The following is a 16790-nucleotide window of genomic DNA, read 5'->3' as shown; positions in this document are numbered from 1 at the left end:
CCAACCTATCCTTAAAACCCCCCAGTGATGGAGATTCCACAACCTCCCTAGTAATTTATTCCAGTGCTTAGCTACCCTGACAGTTAGGAAGTTTTTCCTAATGTCCAACCTAAACTGTCCTTTGTGCAATTTAATCCCATTACTTCTTGCCCATCCTCAGTGGATAAGAACACTTTGTCACCCTCCTCTTTATAACAATCTTTTATATATTTGAAGATAGGAGGTGGGAAACATAACACCTCCCCTCTCCTCCCCTCCCCCCTTCATCTTCTCCAGATTAAACCCAGGTTTTTCAATCTTTCCTCCGAGGTTATGTTTTCTCCAGCAGAAGCCTTATCAGTGCAGAGTAGAGTGGAAGAATTGCTTCCTGTCTTGCTTGTACTCCTCCTAATAAAGCCCAGAATTATGATTTTTTTCCCATGTTTTTACACTGTTGACTCATATTTAGTTTGTGATCCACTCTAACCTCCAGATCTGTTTCCGCAATACTCCTTCCTAGCTAGTCATTTCCCACGTTGTATTTGTGCAATTGACTTGCTTGCCAAAGGATCTTACCTACCAACTCTCTTGAGTTTGTAAATCTGCCTTCTTGAGGTCCATTGTCTTTATTTTGCTGTTTTCCCTCCTACCATTCCTTAGAATCATGAACTCATCATTTTATGATCACTTTCACTGCCTTCCACTTTCAAATTCTCAACCAGTTCTTCTCTATTTGTCGGAATCAAATCTAGAACCGCCTCTTCCCTACTTGCTTTCTCCACCTTCTGTAATAAAAAACAAACTTTTTGGATAATCTGTGCCCTGCTGTATTACTTTCCCAACAGATATTGGGGTAGTTGAAGTCCCCCATCATCACCAAGTCTGGTGCTTTGGATGATTTTGTTAGTTTAATAAAAGCCTCATCCACCTCTCCTTCCTGGTTAGGTGGTCTATAGCAGACCCTTATAATATCAGGGTTAGAAGGGATCTCAGGAGGTCGTCTTGTCCAACTCCCTGCTCAAAGCAGGACCAAATCCCCAACTGGCTCCCTCAAGGACTGAACTCACAACCCTAGGTTTAGCAGGCCAATGCTCAAACCACTGAGCTATCCCTCCCCCTCCCTGAATGATACCACACTTGTTTTTTACCCCCTTTTATCATGCCTCAGTGACTCTTAATAGGTCTGCCTCCCACTTCTGTCTCAGCCTCACTGCAAGTGCCTTGTATATCTTTATATACCCTTTTCCCCCTGCCTGTCCTTCCTCAACAAGCTGTACCCTTCTAAACCAATATTCTAGTCATGTGAATTATGCCAGCAAATCTCTGTGATACCAACTTCGTCATAATTGTGATTATTCACCAGTATTTCTAGTTCTTCCTGTTTAATCCCCTTACCTCTTGCATTAGTATACAGACCTTTAAGATGTTCATTGGATTTCCCCTCTAGACTCTCCTTTGTTCCAGCTTTGATTGCCCATGTTCCTCCCAGATTCCAACCCTACACTCAGGTCTCCATTTTACAGACTCATCTGTGGGCTTTTGTCTGCTGCCCCACTAGATTAGCAGGTCTGCATCCAAATATACTATTCCCTTTCCTTGATAGGTGGACTCCATCTTTGTTCAGCAGTCCTTCTCCAAACAGTATCTTGTGGTCAAGAAAGCCAGTCATCCTGGCAACACCATCTGGGTGGTCACCATCAGGATGTTAATGTCTGTGCCTGGGCCCTTCCCCTTGACCAAAAGGATCAATGAGAACACCATCTGTGCCCCCAATCTCCTTCACCCCTATGTAAATATCAGACACAAAACAATCATTACAACATCTCTAAATAAGTTAGGAAAGTTTATTTACTGAATAGCTGGCCAATTGTGAGTATTTCATGGGTCTCCCAATCTTTGGTTCGTGATTTAGGTGAAGAGCTGGATCATTTGCAATGGGTGTCATTGGCGAAGGAAAAGAGCATACGTTATTTCTAGTTCTAGCCCAATCCCACAGAGAAGCCTTTGCTAAAGGATGTGTGTACATTTCTGGAGGGCGTGATTTTACATTAATCCATGGTAAACCAGCGTTGTGAAATACACTCTCCTACCTGTAAGACTAGACTGTGGAGATTTTTTAAAATCTCAGTGTCATTCTAGTCAAAGACTTTGCTTTATCTCTCAGTTATGTGATTTTAATCCCCAAAATGCAGTGACAATGATTAACAAGTTCCCTCTCTGGCTGTTTGCTGAGTGAAATGAAAATCTTAAATGACCCTCAGATCTGGGTACCCACAGCCAGGTTCTACTGTAGAACTGTAGGGCTACAGAGGGCTGCAAGAGTCACCTAGTCTAACCCCCAGTCAAGATGCAGGATGTGTTGTGTCTAAATCATCCAAGACAGATGGCGATCCAACCTCTTTTTGAAAACCTCCAGTGAAGAAGCTTCCATAACCTCCCAATGCAGTTTGTTCCATTGTCCTACTGTAAAAGAAGTAATGAAGAACACAAAAATCAAATATACCCGATGATATTCAAATAGCATTTTATTTAAAACACTGGAGGAGAATGAAGAATCAATGAGTGATGCTTGCCAATGTACTCAGAGCCTGTGTTATGCAACATTTGTCACTACTGGAGTAAGGTGCTGCCTTTAGGACTGCGCTCTCCGCTCAATATTACTGCTTTGACTTTGTAACCATCAGAGCTAGCGACTTATTTTCTAATGTTCAAAATATAACTTTCAGTAGAGAGCTATACATAACCCTCCAAGATTTTCTATTACATCTCAGTCCTTTTGTCATGTCTGTCAAGTAACCATGACTTCCTTTTTGGTGCGAGAATGGGGATAGGTTGCCACCAATCACTTGACCTCAAGCAGTGCATCACTTTTGGTCCATTATCAGGACTGCTAACAAAACAATGTGTAGCTTCTCTGCATGTAATTAAAACAAATAAACGCCATGTCCTGAAATTGCTCACAAAAAACCAAGTCCACGATTGAAAAGCAAACTGGTTCATGAAGGTAGGCTGCAAAGAGTGGGTACAATCCGTGGTTCTTATCTTGCCATCAAAATTCTAGCCACTCTGTCATATAAATGCAGTTTGATGGAGAAATCTCACCACCTTCATGACAGTCATCAAAGACCTGTGGTAAAATGAAAGCAGATGTAAATAGACTTCCTCACAGTGGGAAGTAAAACACTGAAATGTTTGCTCCATGGAGGGGTAGAATGAACACAAGACTGGGATCCATGGGATCTAATCCCAACCCTGATAGAGATTATTATTTATATTACTCTAGCACCAGAGGCCCCACTCAGGATCAGGACCCCATTGACTGTCCTGGCCTTGGACAGTTTATAAGTTAGCGGACAAGACAAAGGGGTACCGATAGGTGAAATAACTTGCCCAAAAGGCATACAACAGAGGAAAAGTGCTGGGATTAGAACCTGTTTTATGACTCCCCATTCAGTTCCCTATCCATCAGGCAAGATCACAGTGCCATCGCAAAGAACAGGAATAATCAACAGCTAGGCTGGGGCTTTGATGTGCAAGAAATCGATACAAAAACTCCATTCACACATTATACCAATAAATGAGTTGGCTGAGGGTAAAGATATTAAAAATGAGAGAGGGGCCAGAAAGAAGTTAAATGGACATTGTCCGGTTAAAACTCTGGTTTGAAAACATTTCCTACTCACGTTTTCAACGCCTTCGATTATTACAGCTAGAGTTTTAGAAGCATTTACTGTTTATTTCTGCCTTTTTAGATTCTCATTTTGGACAGTGAAAGTAAACCAGGTAGTGTCACTTTTTGGTTCCCATGCATTATAACAACGCAACAATGTTTGGGTTGTCTCTCAGCCGAGGCATGAGCTTCCCATTGGAATTAGAAACAAACAAAACAAAAAATTATTAAAAACAGTTTCTACTGGTCTTAGATCTCCAAGACATTTGTGTATAAAAACTACATTTTGGAGCACATTTGACTTGACAGTGTCCTTTAACCATGCAATCAAGGGATGAGATGCAATGTGTAAACAGGAAACATCATAGGCTAAATGAAAGTATCAGTCTTTTATTTACTCCATAGCCAAGGTATGTGTGACCTCTGCTGCCTTTTTTAAGTCAATGGGACTACTCCTGTGTGTAACGTTAAGCACATGACTAAGTGTTTGCTGGACCTGGGTCTACATTTGTAAGTATTTCTTCCTCCATGTACATAGTAAGTAACTTACTGGGCAGAGTCCACAGGGTGTTCGGATTAACCCAGTGGGTTGGATGATAGGATTGACAGCTCTGTACAATTTCATGTGCCCATCCACACTGCCAACTGTCCCTTCTTTTGCGGCAATGATGGTCATCTCCACCTTTCCATCATATATTAGTGTGTTTAAAATAGTTTCGATATCCTCCATTGACAATTCGACCTAAAGGCAATTTTGTAAAACAATAAAAAATATTGGTAACAACTAGAAAAAAGTGTAGCAATAACACCCACAGAAAGGAAAATAAACTCTTATTTATTAATGATGACATTCATCCATCATTGCTAGGACTTTAGAGGTCTGGTGTAGCCTTGATACAGGCACGTAATTCACTGAATCACTGCAGTTATGCAGAAAAGAGGAGAGCAAAGAGAGATTTTTACTGTTTTTCTTACAGTTCTTTTAAAATAATGCTGGGCCTTCAGACAGATTTTCCAAGTGGGATTTCCCCATAATCCTCAAGTGGCTGCAATAATTCAGATACAATCCAATAATCCTATGGTGATTTAGGAAATCTAAGTAGAGTTTATTAAGTCCATTTGAGATTATGAACTATGGTCAATCATAATGTTTAACCCTTATGATTATCATTACGATGTTCTTGCCTCTAAGGAAACAGAGAGGAGTGCCAAGTGTCTATTTCTGAATAGGATGGCCTTTAGAGACCAAAGCCTGAACATAATCTTGCCCAGACAGAACGGGATGGCTGTCTCCTCAGGGAAACAACTTTTCTCATTTGTCTGCATACAGTTAAGGTTTTAAGGAGTGGAAAATCCCCAAAAAGAGGACAAAGAAGTAACAGGGCAGAAGCTTAAAAACACAAAGGATAAGAAGTTGGAGGAGGACTTAGAGGAAGACAGAGGAATAAAGGGCCAGGTGTCATGAGCTACAGGGAATCTTGTTGACTGTCAGATCAGCTGGAGCTGAAGGACACTGATTGAAGGGGAGAGAAAGACACACACATCATGATTTGGAGAAGCCTTGAGCTGGAGGATTGCAATTCAACAGAGAGGACATGGATCCTGAAGAGACACTGATCCAAATCCCATAGAACTCTCGAGAGTGGTGAGGAAACTGAGGCAGGGAATGGCACACAGGCATTTGTTGTTATTATGGCTCTGTATATTCCATGCTATCTAAAGCAGAGCGATATTTTTAGAAGTCCTTTTACAAAGTCTGTGTCTAGTCATTTCAACAATCATGCGTCCCTGAAGGTGACAACTGTAAATCAGAGTGTTCACAAGGCGAAAGCTCTGGGAATGGGCATGCTAATGCTACTGAGATATCTTGGGGGTCAGCACCAGTCCTAGGGCCAGGACAGCAGGAACATAGGGTCCCACTTCCAGAAAAAACACCAGAGTCTGCACCCAGGAAGGGTGCCATAGAGGCCACAGCCAGAGAGAGCGGCTAAACCAGAGCCTACCCAGTGAGCAACGGGAGTTTTCGAGCACATGGCTCCAGCTGAGTCCAAACACAGGCTGGTGAGTGTCCAGCAGGGGGAGCTTCCCCAGGGCTGTGATAGATCTTTACTTAACAGGAAACCTATGGCTGTTTTCTTGCTTTTAGATATTATGGTGGGGGGTTTTGAAGACAGCAAGGAATTTGTTATGTAGCTCCCATTAAAATTGTGTGGCTAAATTCCTAGCTGTCTTCAAGAATCTCGGTTTATATTCATAGGGAAATTCCAACAGAGCAATTATAAAATTCACTGTAGCTGGGATTGCCAAAAGAAAATGGGTCCCAATTTGCATTGACTGGGCATTAGATGCCTAACTCCCTTAGGCGCCTTTGGAAATCCCAGCCTATATCAGCTCTGGAATGTAATGCAGCACAAATTGCCTACTCCATACACACTGCAATATAAGAGACCAATATGCAAACGTGGATGCATTGAGCCAGACACCAAAACTAGGACTTAAGGTCCAATTCTGAATGTTAGTCATTCAGCAGCAATTTGAAAGGTGGTAAGTTAAACGCCATTCTGACCTTACTGATGCCCAGCTCGCAAATGTATTTCCACACCTCATGGGATGATGCAAATGAACTGTTTCTCTGTATCATAGGGTTCTGTTTGCTGTCATGAGCTGCTTCTGCCTGGGGAAAGATGGAAGGTAGAGTGTGACATACGCAGTCAGTGCTCCCTGTGAAGAAAACGTCTCTAGGTATACAATAGGCTGCTTTTAAACCACTGCAGAGGCAATTTTCAGAAAGACAATCTCTGCCATGTTTTAAGCCAGGGGTGGGAATCTGTCCCCCTGCTTAATTTCATCTGGACTATGGGGGAAAACGAAGGTTGCCAGGCCATTAAAAGTCCAGTCAGCAGCACAGCAGGGCTAAGGCTGTCCCTGCTTGTCCTGGCTCCACGCAGCTCCTGGAAGTGATCGGCATATCCCTGCAGCCCCTGGCCAATGGGAGCTGCGGGGTTGGTGCCTGCAACGCACACTGCACAGAGCCACCTGGCTGCGCCTCCGCCTAGGGGCCGCACACACCAGCCGCTTCCAGCAGAGCCAGGACAGGGAGCCTCCTTTTAGGCTTCCTGCACCGCCAACTGGGAGCTGCCTGAAGTAAGTGCCATTTGGCTAAAGCCCACAACCCAAATTCCTGCCCCAGCCCTGAGCCTGGTCCCACACTCCAAACCACCTGTCACCATCCCACAGCCCCCTCCCACACCCTGAACCCCTCATTTTTGGTCCCACCCCAGAGCCTGCACCTCTAACTGGAGTCCTCACCCCGACCTCCACTCCAACACCCTGCCCCAGCCCAGTGAAAATGAGTGAGGGTCGGGGAGAGTGAGCCACTGGGGGAGGGGGGCTGGAGTGAGAGTGGGGTGGGGCCTCAGAAAAGGAGGGGTGTTCAGTTTTGTGCAATTAGAAAGTTGGCAACCCTAGGGAAAGCCCCAAGCCTCCGCAGCCCCCTTCCCCCAGGACTGCGTGTGGCCCAAAACTGATTTTTTCTGTGAGTCAATGGCCCCGACAGAAAAAAGTTTTAAGCAGATGATTGTCAACAAATGGAATAATCCTAGATACATATTGCACAATGAATAGTAAGTGGCAAACTACAAGTTAACACTATATACAGTAACATGAAACAGTACATTGACCTGAGGAGTTAGAATGTAGGAACCATCATTCTGAGTTTCCTGACTACGGAAAAACCGCAGCCATAGCTAGCGGCCTGTAATGTATATTTTGGAGGGAAAGGGAAATTAACACGATTGGACTAGGACTCAGAGAATGGAGGTTGAGCTTTCCCTGGAGAATGAATGGGGAGTACCACTTTCCAGGCACAGTTCACAATAATCAGGGCTGACAACTTTTTTTGCACAACTGAGGCAGTATGGGAAAGTTCACCTTTGCTAATTTGTTGTTTGAGATATGAATCTGGGGGAATGATGCTTTTTTTCTTTTAAAAGGTACAAATTATGGGTTTATTAAAGTGAATGATCCATTGCATACATTTGCAGTAGCAATTAAATTAGAAAATTAGAAAAATGCCAATGAAGAATTATGGTCCAGCAATTACATAACAAAGTCCACCTATTTTTATATTAACAACTTTATACAAACTTTTCTTCCACCAGTTTAAGGAAAAGCAATTACTTGTAAAAACAATCAAAGATGGGTTAATCTGTAGCAATCCCTCACCTTAGTCTGTAAGAATTTACAACACTGTTGGTTTAACACCTCCACAAATTCAGATTCAAAGTCTTGGTCGCTGTACCAGGCCCCTCCAGTCACAGACCGGTCAGGCTGCAGATTATATAACATATACACCTTCTTCTTTGAGGCCTATTGAACAATACACACATTTTTTTTAATAGCTGAAAATCTTCCATGAAAGGAAAATTTCATTTAAACAAGCATACAAGCAATCCACGCAGTGCCATGTGCCCTGAAACATGGGAAGTGCATAGCTGCATCAAACCATTATTAGCACTATCTGCACTCCAAGAATACCTGGGTTAAAAAGGAGGTAGTACTTATGGATTCTGACTCTCAAACTTGTTTTATGGAGCAGGGTTGGAAAATGTAAACAAAATTACACATCAAAGATAAAGGGCTTTAAAGAAAATGGGACAGATTCACGCTAGGGTGTGAACTGCTACAGCTTCATTTCAATGAAGTTGCAAAAGGTCTAAATTTATCCCGTTATCTGATGTCTTTCCGAGTTTCGAGCCTGATTTTGACCCTCCTTCAGGTCAGAATGCGGTTCAGCAACACTTGTTCAGCTACCCCTCCTATAATAGCATGACGATTAAACATGACTGATGACCTAATCTAAAGGGGATGAGAAACGGCTTTAAAAATTATTTAATACAGAACTAGCACTAGACATAGCCAGAAGCAGCAGTTGTGGCCCGCTATAAACATTTCCCAGTTAAATCAACTTCCATTTTAAAATCACTTCTGAGAGTTTACTCATTTTGTGGAAAGGACACTCGTGCTGCTTTTCGACTCACGGCAGCTACAACAGGACATTGTCTGAGATGAAATACAGAGTCAGGTAACTTTGACACATACAATACAGTGAGGCTATGAAACTTCAGAGGGTTGACTTTTCAAGTTATACAATGGCATGGTTAAATTGGAGAAGTTAATCTTAAGATTTTTAAACAAACATTTTTGTTTAGCTGTAAATTATAAGTCTTGCTCTGGTAATTTCAGAGCGATGTATTATGCTATAGGCAATAAGCAGTACTCAAGCTTTCGGTGAACATGAATTCAGCACTATGAAGAGGAAAAGGGTTTTATTACACTAAATACAAGTAAGACAGACAAGGTGGGTCAGGTAATATCTTTTACTGGACTAACTTCTGTTGCTGAGAGAGAGAGAGAAGCTTTCAAGCTACACAGAGCTGCTGCTTCAGTCACAGACCTGAAGAAGAGCTCCGTGTAGCTCAAAAGCACCCCTCTCTCACCAACAGAAGTTGGCCCAGTAAAAGATATTACCTAACCCACCATGGCTCTCTACTATCCTGGGACTGACACGGCTGCAGCAACACTGCACTAAAACACAACACTAATGAACACATTTTAATGTGAGCATTTCCAAAGCTTCATTAACAACTATGACAAGAGATGAAAAAATCTCAGAACATGCAGCAGCCGCAATAAAGCTCCTGGCTTCTGCAATAAATGAAGGATGAATACACTTCACAAAGCCATCTCATAAATGGTTAACATATTCCAAATCAAGTATTTATAAACTGGGTCAGATGCTTTTTCAACTGCATTGAAGCCATGTTGTTAGTATAGACTTTGATTCAGGAAAGCACTTAGGCATGTCTTTGAAGCCTGTCCTGATTAGGAATACTTTCCTGAATCACAGCTATCATCATCAGCAGGTTAAAAACTCTCCCCCACTTAAGAGAAATTATGTCCAAAGAAAATTTTGGCTGTGGGAGAATCTGGAAAGAGCAGAGCACAGAAGTTTTAGTGTGGCCTAAGCAGTGCACTGTGACAGCAGAAAAGATGATTGTTATAAAGGTTACTGTGATTCCTACTGTTTTGAATAAAATGATACCAGCAACTCTTTGCTAAAGTTATTGCACCTCTACTCTTCTCCAATATTTGCACTTAGGTAATTAAAATATTGCCTCAATTTTATAGAGGAGCAAATTGAGGTACAGGTCTGTCGCATCTTACGCTGGGGTTACGTTCCGTAGTCAGTGCGTAAAGCGAAAACTGCGTAAAGTCAAAATGACCCTTGAAAATCCCTTAAATTACTCATAAAGTACTATGTGGCAATGTACAGTACAGTATATAATAAAGACTACATATGCAAAACATAATTTTACAGTATTTTTAACAGAAAGAATAAAAAATGAAACAGTACAGTACTGTAAACCTGAACAGTCACCAGTCTTGTACTGTACACACTCACTAGTCTTCCTCTTCCCCTGACAACACTATTACTGAGTCGTCAGGGCTTGCTGTCAATCCAGGAGACGATGGGCCAGGCTTGGGTGACGGCGAGCGAGTCATAGATGAAGTGGTTGGCTCTGATTCAGTTCGAGAAGTTGATTGTGTAGCTCTGCTGCTGCTGGTTGTTTTTTCTTTAAAAGCCATGGTGATTGGCAACTGTCGCTGTTGTCTCTTGAGCTCCTCAAACATTTCTTGGTATGGTCTCAAATCATCCGTAATACGACGTGTGATTTTGAGGCTTTGTTCCACAGAGGGATCATATTCAGAAATCAAATCATTCCAGTGTTTCGCTGCTTGGAACACTTCAGAAAATTTATGAAGATTCCAAGTTGCTGGCTCTTCCTGTTCATCATCATCTTTGTTTTCTGTAGAAGATTTTATCAGTTCCTCTAACTCTTCGTTAGTCAGTGTTTCTCTATGGCCCTCAATTAATTCCTCAATTTCTTCCTCGAGGATGTCGACAAAGCCATCACCACCCACGTGCCTGGCCACCTGAACAATGAGTTGCACTTCTTTATCAGTGGTCGGGAAACCCTTAAAATCACTCACACAGTCTTCCTCTAGGTTTCACCAACATGCACTGACTGTTTCAGGCTTGATTGCATCCATTGCCTGTTTAATATAAGTGATGCAATCAGCAATGTTGAAGGACTTCCAACACTCCATCACATTAACATTGGGATCAGCATCCATAGCGGTAAGGATCGTGAGAATGTAAGCCTCGTGTACGTGGCCTTGAAACAGCTAATGACGCCTTGGTCGAGAGGTTGGAGGATGGAGGTGGTATTGGGGGGAGAAAGACTACTTCAACATCGTTATGTGCAAACCAGAGTGCCGCAGGGTGGCCAGGAGCATTGTCTACGATCAGCAACACTTTAAAGTCAAGTCCTTTTTCTTCAAGATACTGCCTGACCTCCGGAATGAAACACTTGTGGAACCAATCCAGAAATAATGATGCCGTCACCCAAGCCTTTTTATTTAATTGCCAGAACACAGGCAGGAGATTTTTGTTCTTGCCTTTTAGTGCACGGGGATTTGCAGCCCTGTAGAGCAAGCCCGGCTTTATTAAATGCCCAGCCGCATTGCCACAAAGCAACACAGTCACACGGTCTTTACCTGCTTTGAAGCCAGGGGCTTGTCTTTCTGATTTTGAAATGTAAGGGCGGGTGGGCATTTTTTTCCAGAAGAGCCCAGTCTTGTCAGCATTAAAAACTTGTTCTGGAAGATAGCCCCTCTCCTCTATGATTTTCTTTAATCGTTCGGTGTAGGCTTTTGCTGCGTCCTCATTGGCAGATGCAGCTTCACCAGTAGTCTGCACGTTTTTTGAGGTTGAAGCGTTTCCTAAAACGGTTAAGCCAACCATGGCTGGCTTTGAATTCCTTCTTATCAGAAGGCTCTCTCTCTTAGGTGGGAGCTTTGAACAGTGCATAGATGCTAAGAGCCTTTTCTCGCAACACGTTGCCATTGATAGGCACATGTTTACGGTTCATGTCTTCCAGCCATAAGTTTAATGCCTTTTCAGTCTTCACTAAAGTCTTATCACGCACTTGGCTCGTCACCTTAGCAGTTACTGGAGCACTTGAAGCCACGGCTTGATGAATTTCTGTCTCTCGAATCTTGATGGCACGGATGTTAGATTCGTTGCAGCCGTATTTACACGCCATGCTAGCGATGGACATACCATCTCTCAATAAGTCCAACACGGCCAGTTTTTCCTCCAGCATTGGAACACATCGCTGTTTCTTCGGTTGAGCACCAGATGAAGTAGGTGTCTTGCGTTTAGAGGCCATGTTATACAGTACGAAAAATACGTCCTGTCCTTTTAAACAGTACAGGCACAGCAGAATCTCACTGAGCACGTCGAGATGTGCACAGTATGAGAGGCACAGGGGGACTGAGTACTGTAGCGGGAATAGCAGATTCGCTTCTCCCATCTCACACTCACTCCGAGGCAGACACACGATTTAAACTTTTTTTTTTTGGCCAACCCTCCAGAGTTATTATAGGGGAGACCCTTATCACACGCCTAAAGACATGCTGTTGCTGTCAAGTACCCCCCCAAATATTTTAGTGGGAACAGCAGATTCACGTCTCAGGCTGGTGGAATTCGCCCTTTTTTTTTTCTTCTCCTTTTTTTCCCCCTCTTTCTCCCGACCGTGCAAAGCTGAAATCACACATGTTAAACGCGCGTAAGATGCGACAGACCTGTACAGAGATGTTAAGTGATCTTCCCAAGATCACAGAGTCAGTGATGTAGCTGGGAGAATAAACCAAGTTTCTTGACTGCCCGTCACCTGCTCTAACAAACATACTTTGCAATATATACATTATTTCAAGTATTTAAAACTACAGATTACTCACTGCCACAGACTTAACAGCTTTAATAAGTTTCTTGCTCTCCAAGTTTTTCAGTATCTTGTTGATCTCTGTTAAAGGTAGATTACTTTTGTATCTAATATCTCGGCTCCAAATACCTGTTTAAAATGAAAAAAAGGAAAGCTGAATTCAAATGAATATGAACAGAGCATTACAAGTCTCAGGCACATTACGTTTGTTCTTATGTTCAAGCCAAGGCCTGAGCTGTTCCTTTCCGAATCAGAATTCCCATTGCAGTGTTATTTGAACACTACCTAAATAGGATGCACTGTGTAGCGTATTATTCAAGCATCTCCCTACAGTTGTTATAACAAGAACTTGCCTGCTCTGAGAGCTCATATAGGTGAGTTCTATTTTGTCAATAGACTTGACCAAAAAATGGGGAAACCATTTTGTCTGAGGGGGCCCTTGGTTCTGGAACTCTCATCCCTTCACTCTTCAGTCTAACAGAAGACCAATTTGTTGGCCTTCATATTCTGCAAGGGTCATCTGTTTTCCTAGGCCCGCTCAGAGACTTGGGGTTATGAAATAGTCTGGCGGGAAGGATATTTTATAGGGAATCTGTACTTTCTAGTCACAGAAGGGGCTGGGAGAGGAATTGACTAAAGTCCTAATGTGGATACTGATACTTTACTTGTTTATTTTTAGTGATTAGTTAAGCATGTAATACCTCAACCAGATGCTTTGAAAATAACTAGAGTAAAGAAGCTATAGTAATGCTTTGTTTGTATATTACCATGTCTTTAATTCTTGAGTACTGAGAAATAATACATACCGTTTTCCCCAAATACATACTAAGCAACAGAGCTAGCACAGGTCATGAATAAAATTAAAACAGTCCTTGAATAAGTCACCTTTGTTGGCTGCATCCTCTATAATTTGATAGACCAGCTTCTCTTGATTGTCAGATCCCTTCATTTTACTGCAAAGGACAGATTAGAAAAGGGACAGGTGTTCATTATTGTGCATGTCCAGCAGGATAGAAGTAAATTAGATTTGTTTTAAACTGTGGAAAGCAAAAGTATCAAATGAATTCAATTACACAAAAAGAAAGCAGCTGCACTAGCTGGTTATTGCAGTTCCTTGTTATTACAGACAGCTTTTATCATTTTTTCCATGTCATGTCAAGTCAGCCATAGAAACTGTCAGCATTTTGTTGGTGCGCTACTCTGGTTTTCCCACCACTAGCATGACCACCAATTGTTCACCTACAACTGCAGTAGCTCAATCCTGAATGAAATCTTACCCAAAATAAGCAGCCCCTGGATGAAACATCTGGGAAGGTGCAGCAAAGTGCTCTCACCTCTGAAGTTTGCTTTCCCCACTGGTCTAAGAAAGCCTGATTCTGCTGAGCTCCAGGCCACAACATCTCTCTTTTGAAGCATTTGAGAGTGGATTAGATGTGAGCGCATTTGAGGGGGTGCAGTGAAGTGGGGAGGACTGTTAAATTTGGGGGATTTCCTTTCTTTGAAGCAAACAGAGTACATCTTTATTCAGTTTTGAAAAGGCACATTTTATGAACCAAATAAAAACACCATTTAGTATATAAGTAATATACTCAGGGTTGGATAATTGTTACAAATGTAGGGCCTGATCCTGCACTCTGCTCCATCTAGGCAGAACCCTGGACCCACAGAAGAGCCCCAATGACTTCAGTGGGACTCCACTTGAGCATACAGGTCTGCCTGCATGGATCAGATCACCTGATGGCGGACTTTACTACCCGCAATAGTGTTTCCAACACCACATAATCCCACTTCAATGCAACTATTCACAGTGGGAAGCATGACCTCCAACAGCATTTACAAGATGGGACCCCAAAGCAAGTAAATGTGCCATCTTGGAATGAATGGGTGAATAACACTTGAAGATTGCTACCATCACCACGACTGCACTGGGAGAGTGCATGACAACTGTCTCTTCAACAAAAGAAAGCTTACCCTGCATTTTGAGACTCTTTGATCCTGTAGAGAAGGCCAGTGTTGCTCCTGAGAAGGTCTAGCTGTCCCTGAAGGAGACAGACACAAATACTATCATAACAGCTTGACATTTACCTTTTAAACATTAAATCTCATTTAATCTTGCCTAAATAGAAGAAACAGACCAAAATACATTTTCATCATTTGGAAACACCAGGACATTTTAGATAGCTCTGCTCAGGAAACATTTTGTCCATTTATCATCCAGCTGCCAGAGAATATTGACATTGCTCCTGGCCTCTTCCTGCAACACATGTCATTAACTAAAATGTAGAAAACTACTTTCCTCTTCCAACACTGCACAAAGGATGTAAAGCTCCAACATGCACCTCTCTCAGCCTGCAGTTACATGTCCATTGAATCATTTTTTTAATTGCTCGTTTACATAGCCAACAGTAAGCTTGAAAGCACAAGTCAATGTAAAAAAATATTACTTAGGATCAGCTCAGATAAGATGGAGGTGATGTCATATGGTATGAGAAAGCATTTTAAACTGCAATAAAAATCGTGACAGTTCCTTCAGTTGCATTTACCCACCTACTGTCAGAATAATTCACAGTCTCAGGATGCTGCTAGATTCTCCTCCTTATCACTCCCAGGCTCCCATACAATACATTATTTCATCTTCAGCTGGCCAAGAGATGGTGACCATTCCCCTCAGATGCAGGCTTTGCCATGATTACCTATATCTGTTACCTCAAGGCAGGACAAGTGCAACATGGTCTAGCTTGGGCTAACTTTGAAGATCTACCTTTGCAGGTAGGGCAAACAGATGGAAGCATACTATACCAGTGTATCATATTCTACATTGCCTGCCAATTAATTTACAAGCAGAAACCCTAAATAGTCCAGGCTCCCAGTTATCTCAAAGAATGCTCTTCTCATATGCCACATAACTTTGTTCAGAGGAAACACTTGCTATTTATCCCAAGGGTGAAGCATGTGATATAAGTGCAGAGTATTCTCAGTGGTGGCCTCTTGCATCTGGAATTCAATTCTGACATATACATCTGTATCAGGACTCAGGCCTGGTCACTTTTAGAGCAAGATTCAAGATGCCTTGTTATTAAGGCTTTAATTATAACAGCAAGGCTTGGACTTTCCTGACGGTCTACTAAATTGTTAATCACCACTTCAATCCTCTCAGGGAAGCTGAGTTGGCTACTGGAGAGAAATGCATGAAACATGGTCACCATTTTGGGCAATATGTAGGTTGGTTCCACGCTCGCATATGAATAGCGCTCAGTTATATTGGTTACATGTGCCTTATAATAATAAATGCAACTAAAACTACAGTCAATCAAAAGATATGAGATAATCCCATACACTTTGACCTAAAAGCTGGAATCTAGCAAACACTGGGTAAAATCCTGGCCCCACTGTAATCAGTGACAAAACTTCCTTTGACTTCCATGAGGCCAAGATGTCATCCTCCCTCTAAAACCAGACACCAACACGATTCAATAACAGTAGATAAATCTATGGCTCTTTCAGGTTATCCCTATATTACAGAACAATACCAATGAGGTTTAAGACGCAGTGACAGTCCTTAACAGAAACACACTTGTATTGCTTGCTAGATCCCAGAAGATGAATACACAAGGCCCAACTCTGCAGCTGCTCTATTCTGGTAATGGCTGATGAAGTCCTCAGAGTTCATGCATACGAAAGGGCTGCGAGATTCCTCCAGCAGCGCAAAACTGGCTGCACTGATGGGGAGGTGACCCTACCACGGAGAGCAGCCTGTTGATAGCCATGGCCCGCTGCTGGGGCTCCATGTGGGGCATGTCATTCTGGATCACTTGGTCGGTGATGCCGTGAGGGAACTGGTGGCACAGCTCAATGATCCTGGAGGCGAGAAGAGGAGGAGCAGAGTCAGGTCACAACCCACAGCCCCTCTCAGGCCCGCCCCGCCCCGGCCCAAACCAAACCCCAGCTGCGCTCCAGCCCTGCCCCCATCTCTGCCTACCGCCCCCACCCCCCAGCGCTGCCCCAGGCCACTGCCCAAGCGCTGGGGGCCGGCACCCCTCCGAGCAGCGCTCACCCCCCCCCAGACAGACCGGCCCCGGCCCCTCAGCCGCACCTGTTCTCTATCTCCAGCGGGTCCGGGACCTCCGGCTTCACCTTCACCTCGGCCATGGCAGCCGGGGCCCGGCCGTGTGTGACGGGAGGGGGGCAGCCCGCAGCCAGGCGGGTTAATCCACTACCCCGGCGGCGCAAACCCCAGCCAGGCCCCTCAGCGCCGCGGCGCGGAGAGATGACGTCACAAAGGAGCCCCGGTT

At 43.2% G+C, this 16790-nt stretch overlaps 1 protein-coding gene across 1 annotated transcript; it reads right to left on the bottom strand.

The window, feature by feature from the left end:
- Positions 1 to 2486: 2486 nt before the first annotated feature.
- POLR3F (RNA polymerase III subunit F) lies at positions 2487 to 16745 on the bottom strand. Its single transcript, XM_030558098.1, has 9 exons — positions 16592 to 16745; positions 16239 to 16356; positions 14470 to 14537; positions 13384 to 13451; positions 12515 to 12627; positions 7874 to 8017; positions 6216 to 6323; positions 4200 to 4391; positions 2487 to 3106 (listed from the first exon to the last, which is right to left on the bottom strand). The coding sequence occupies exons 1-9, from the start codon at positions 16645 to 16647 to the stop codon at positions 3029 to 3031; spliced, it is 945 nt and encodes a 314-aa protein (XP_030413958.1). The 5' UTR covers positions 16648 to 16745; the 3' UTR covers positions 2487 to 3028.
- Positions 16746 to 16790: the final 45 nt, after the last annotated feature.

The sequence above is a fragment of the Gopherus evgoodei genome, chromosome 3, assembly GCF_007399415.2.
Source record: "Gopherus evgoodei ecotype Sinaloan lineage chromosome 3, rGopEvg1_v1.p, whole genome shotgun sequence".
In the NCBI taxonomy this organism is placed as follows: Eukaryota; Metazoa; Chordata; order Testudines; family Testudinidae; genus Gopherus; species Gopherus evgoodei.
The sequence above is the reverse complement of the archived record's forward strand: the minus strand, read 5'-3'. Positions and strand labels throughout refer to the sequence as shown.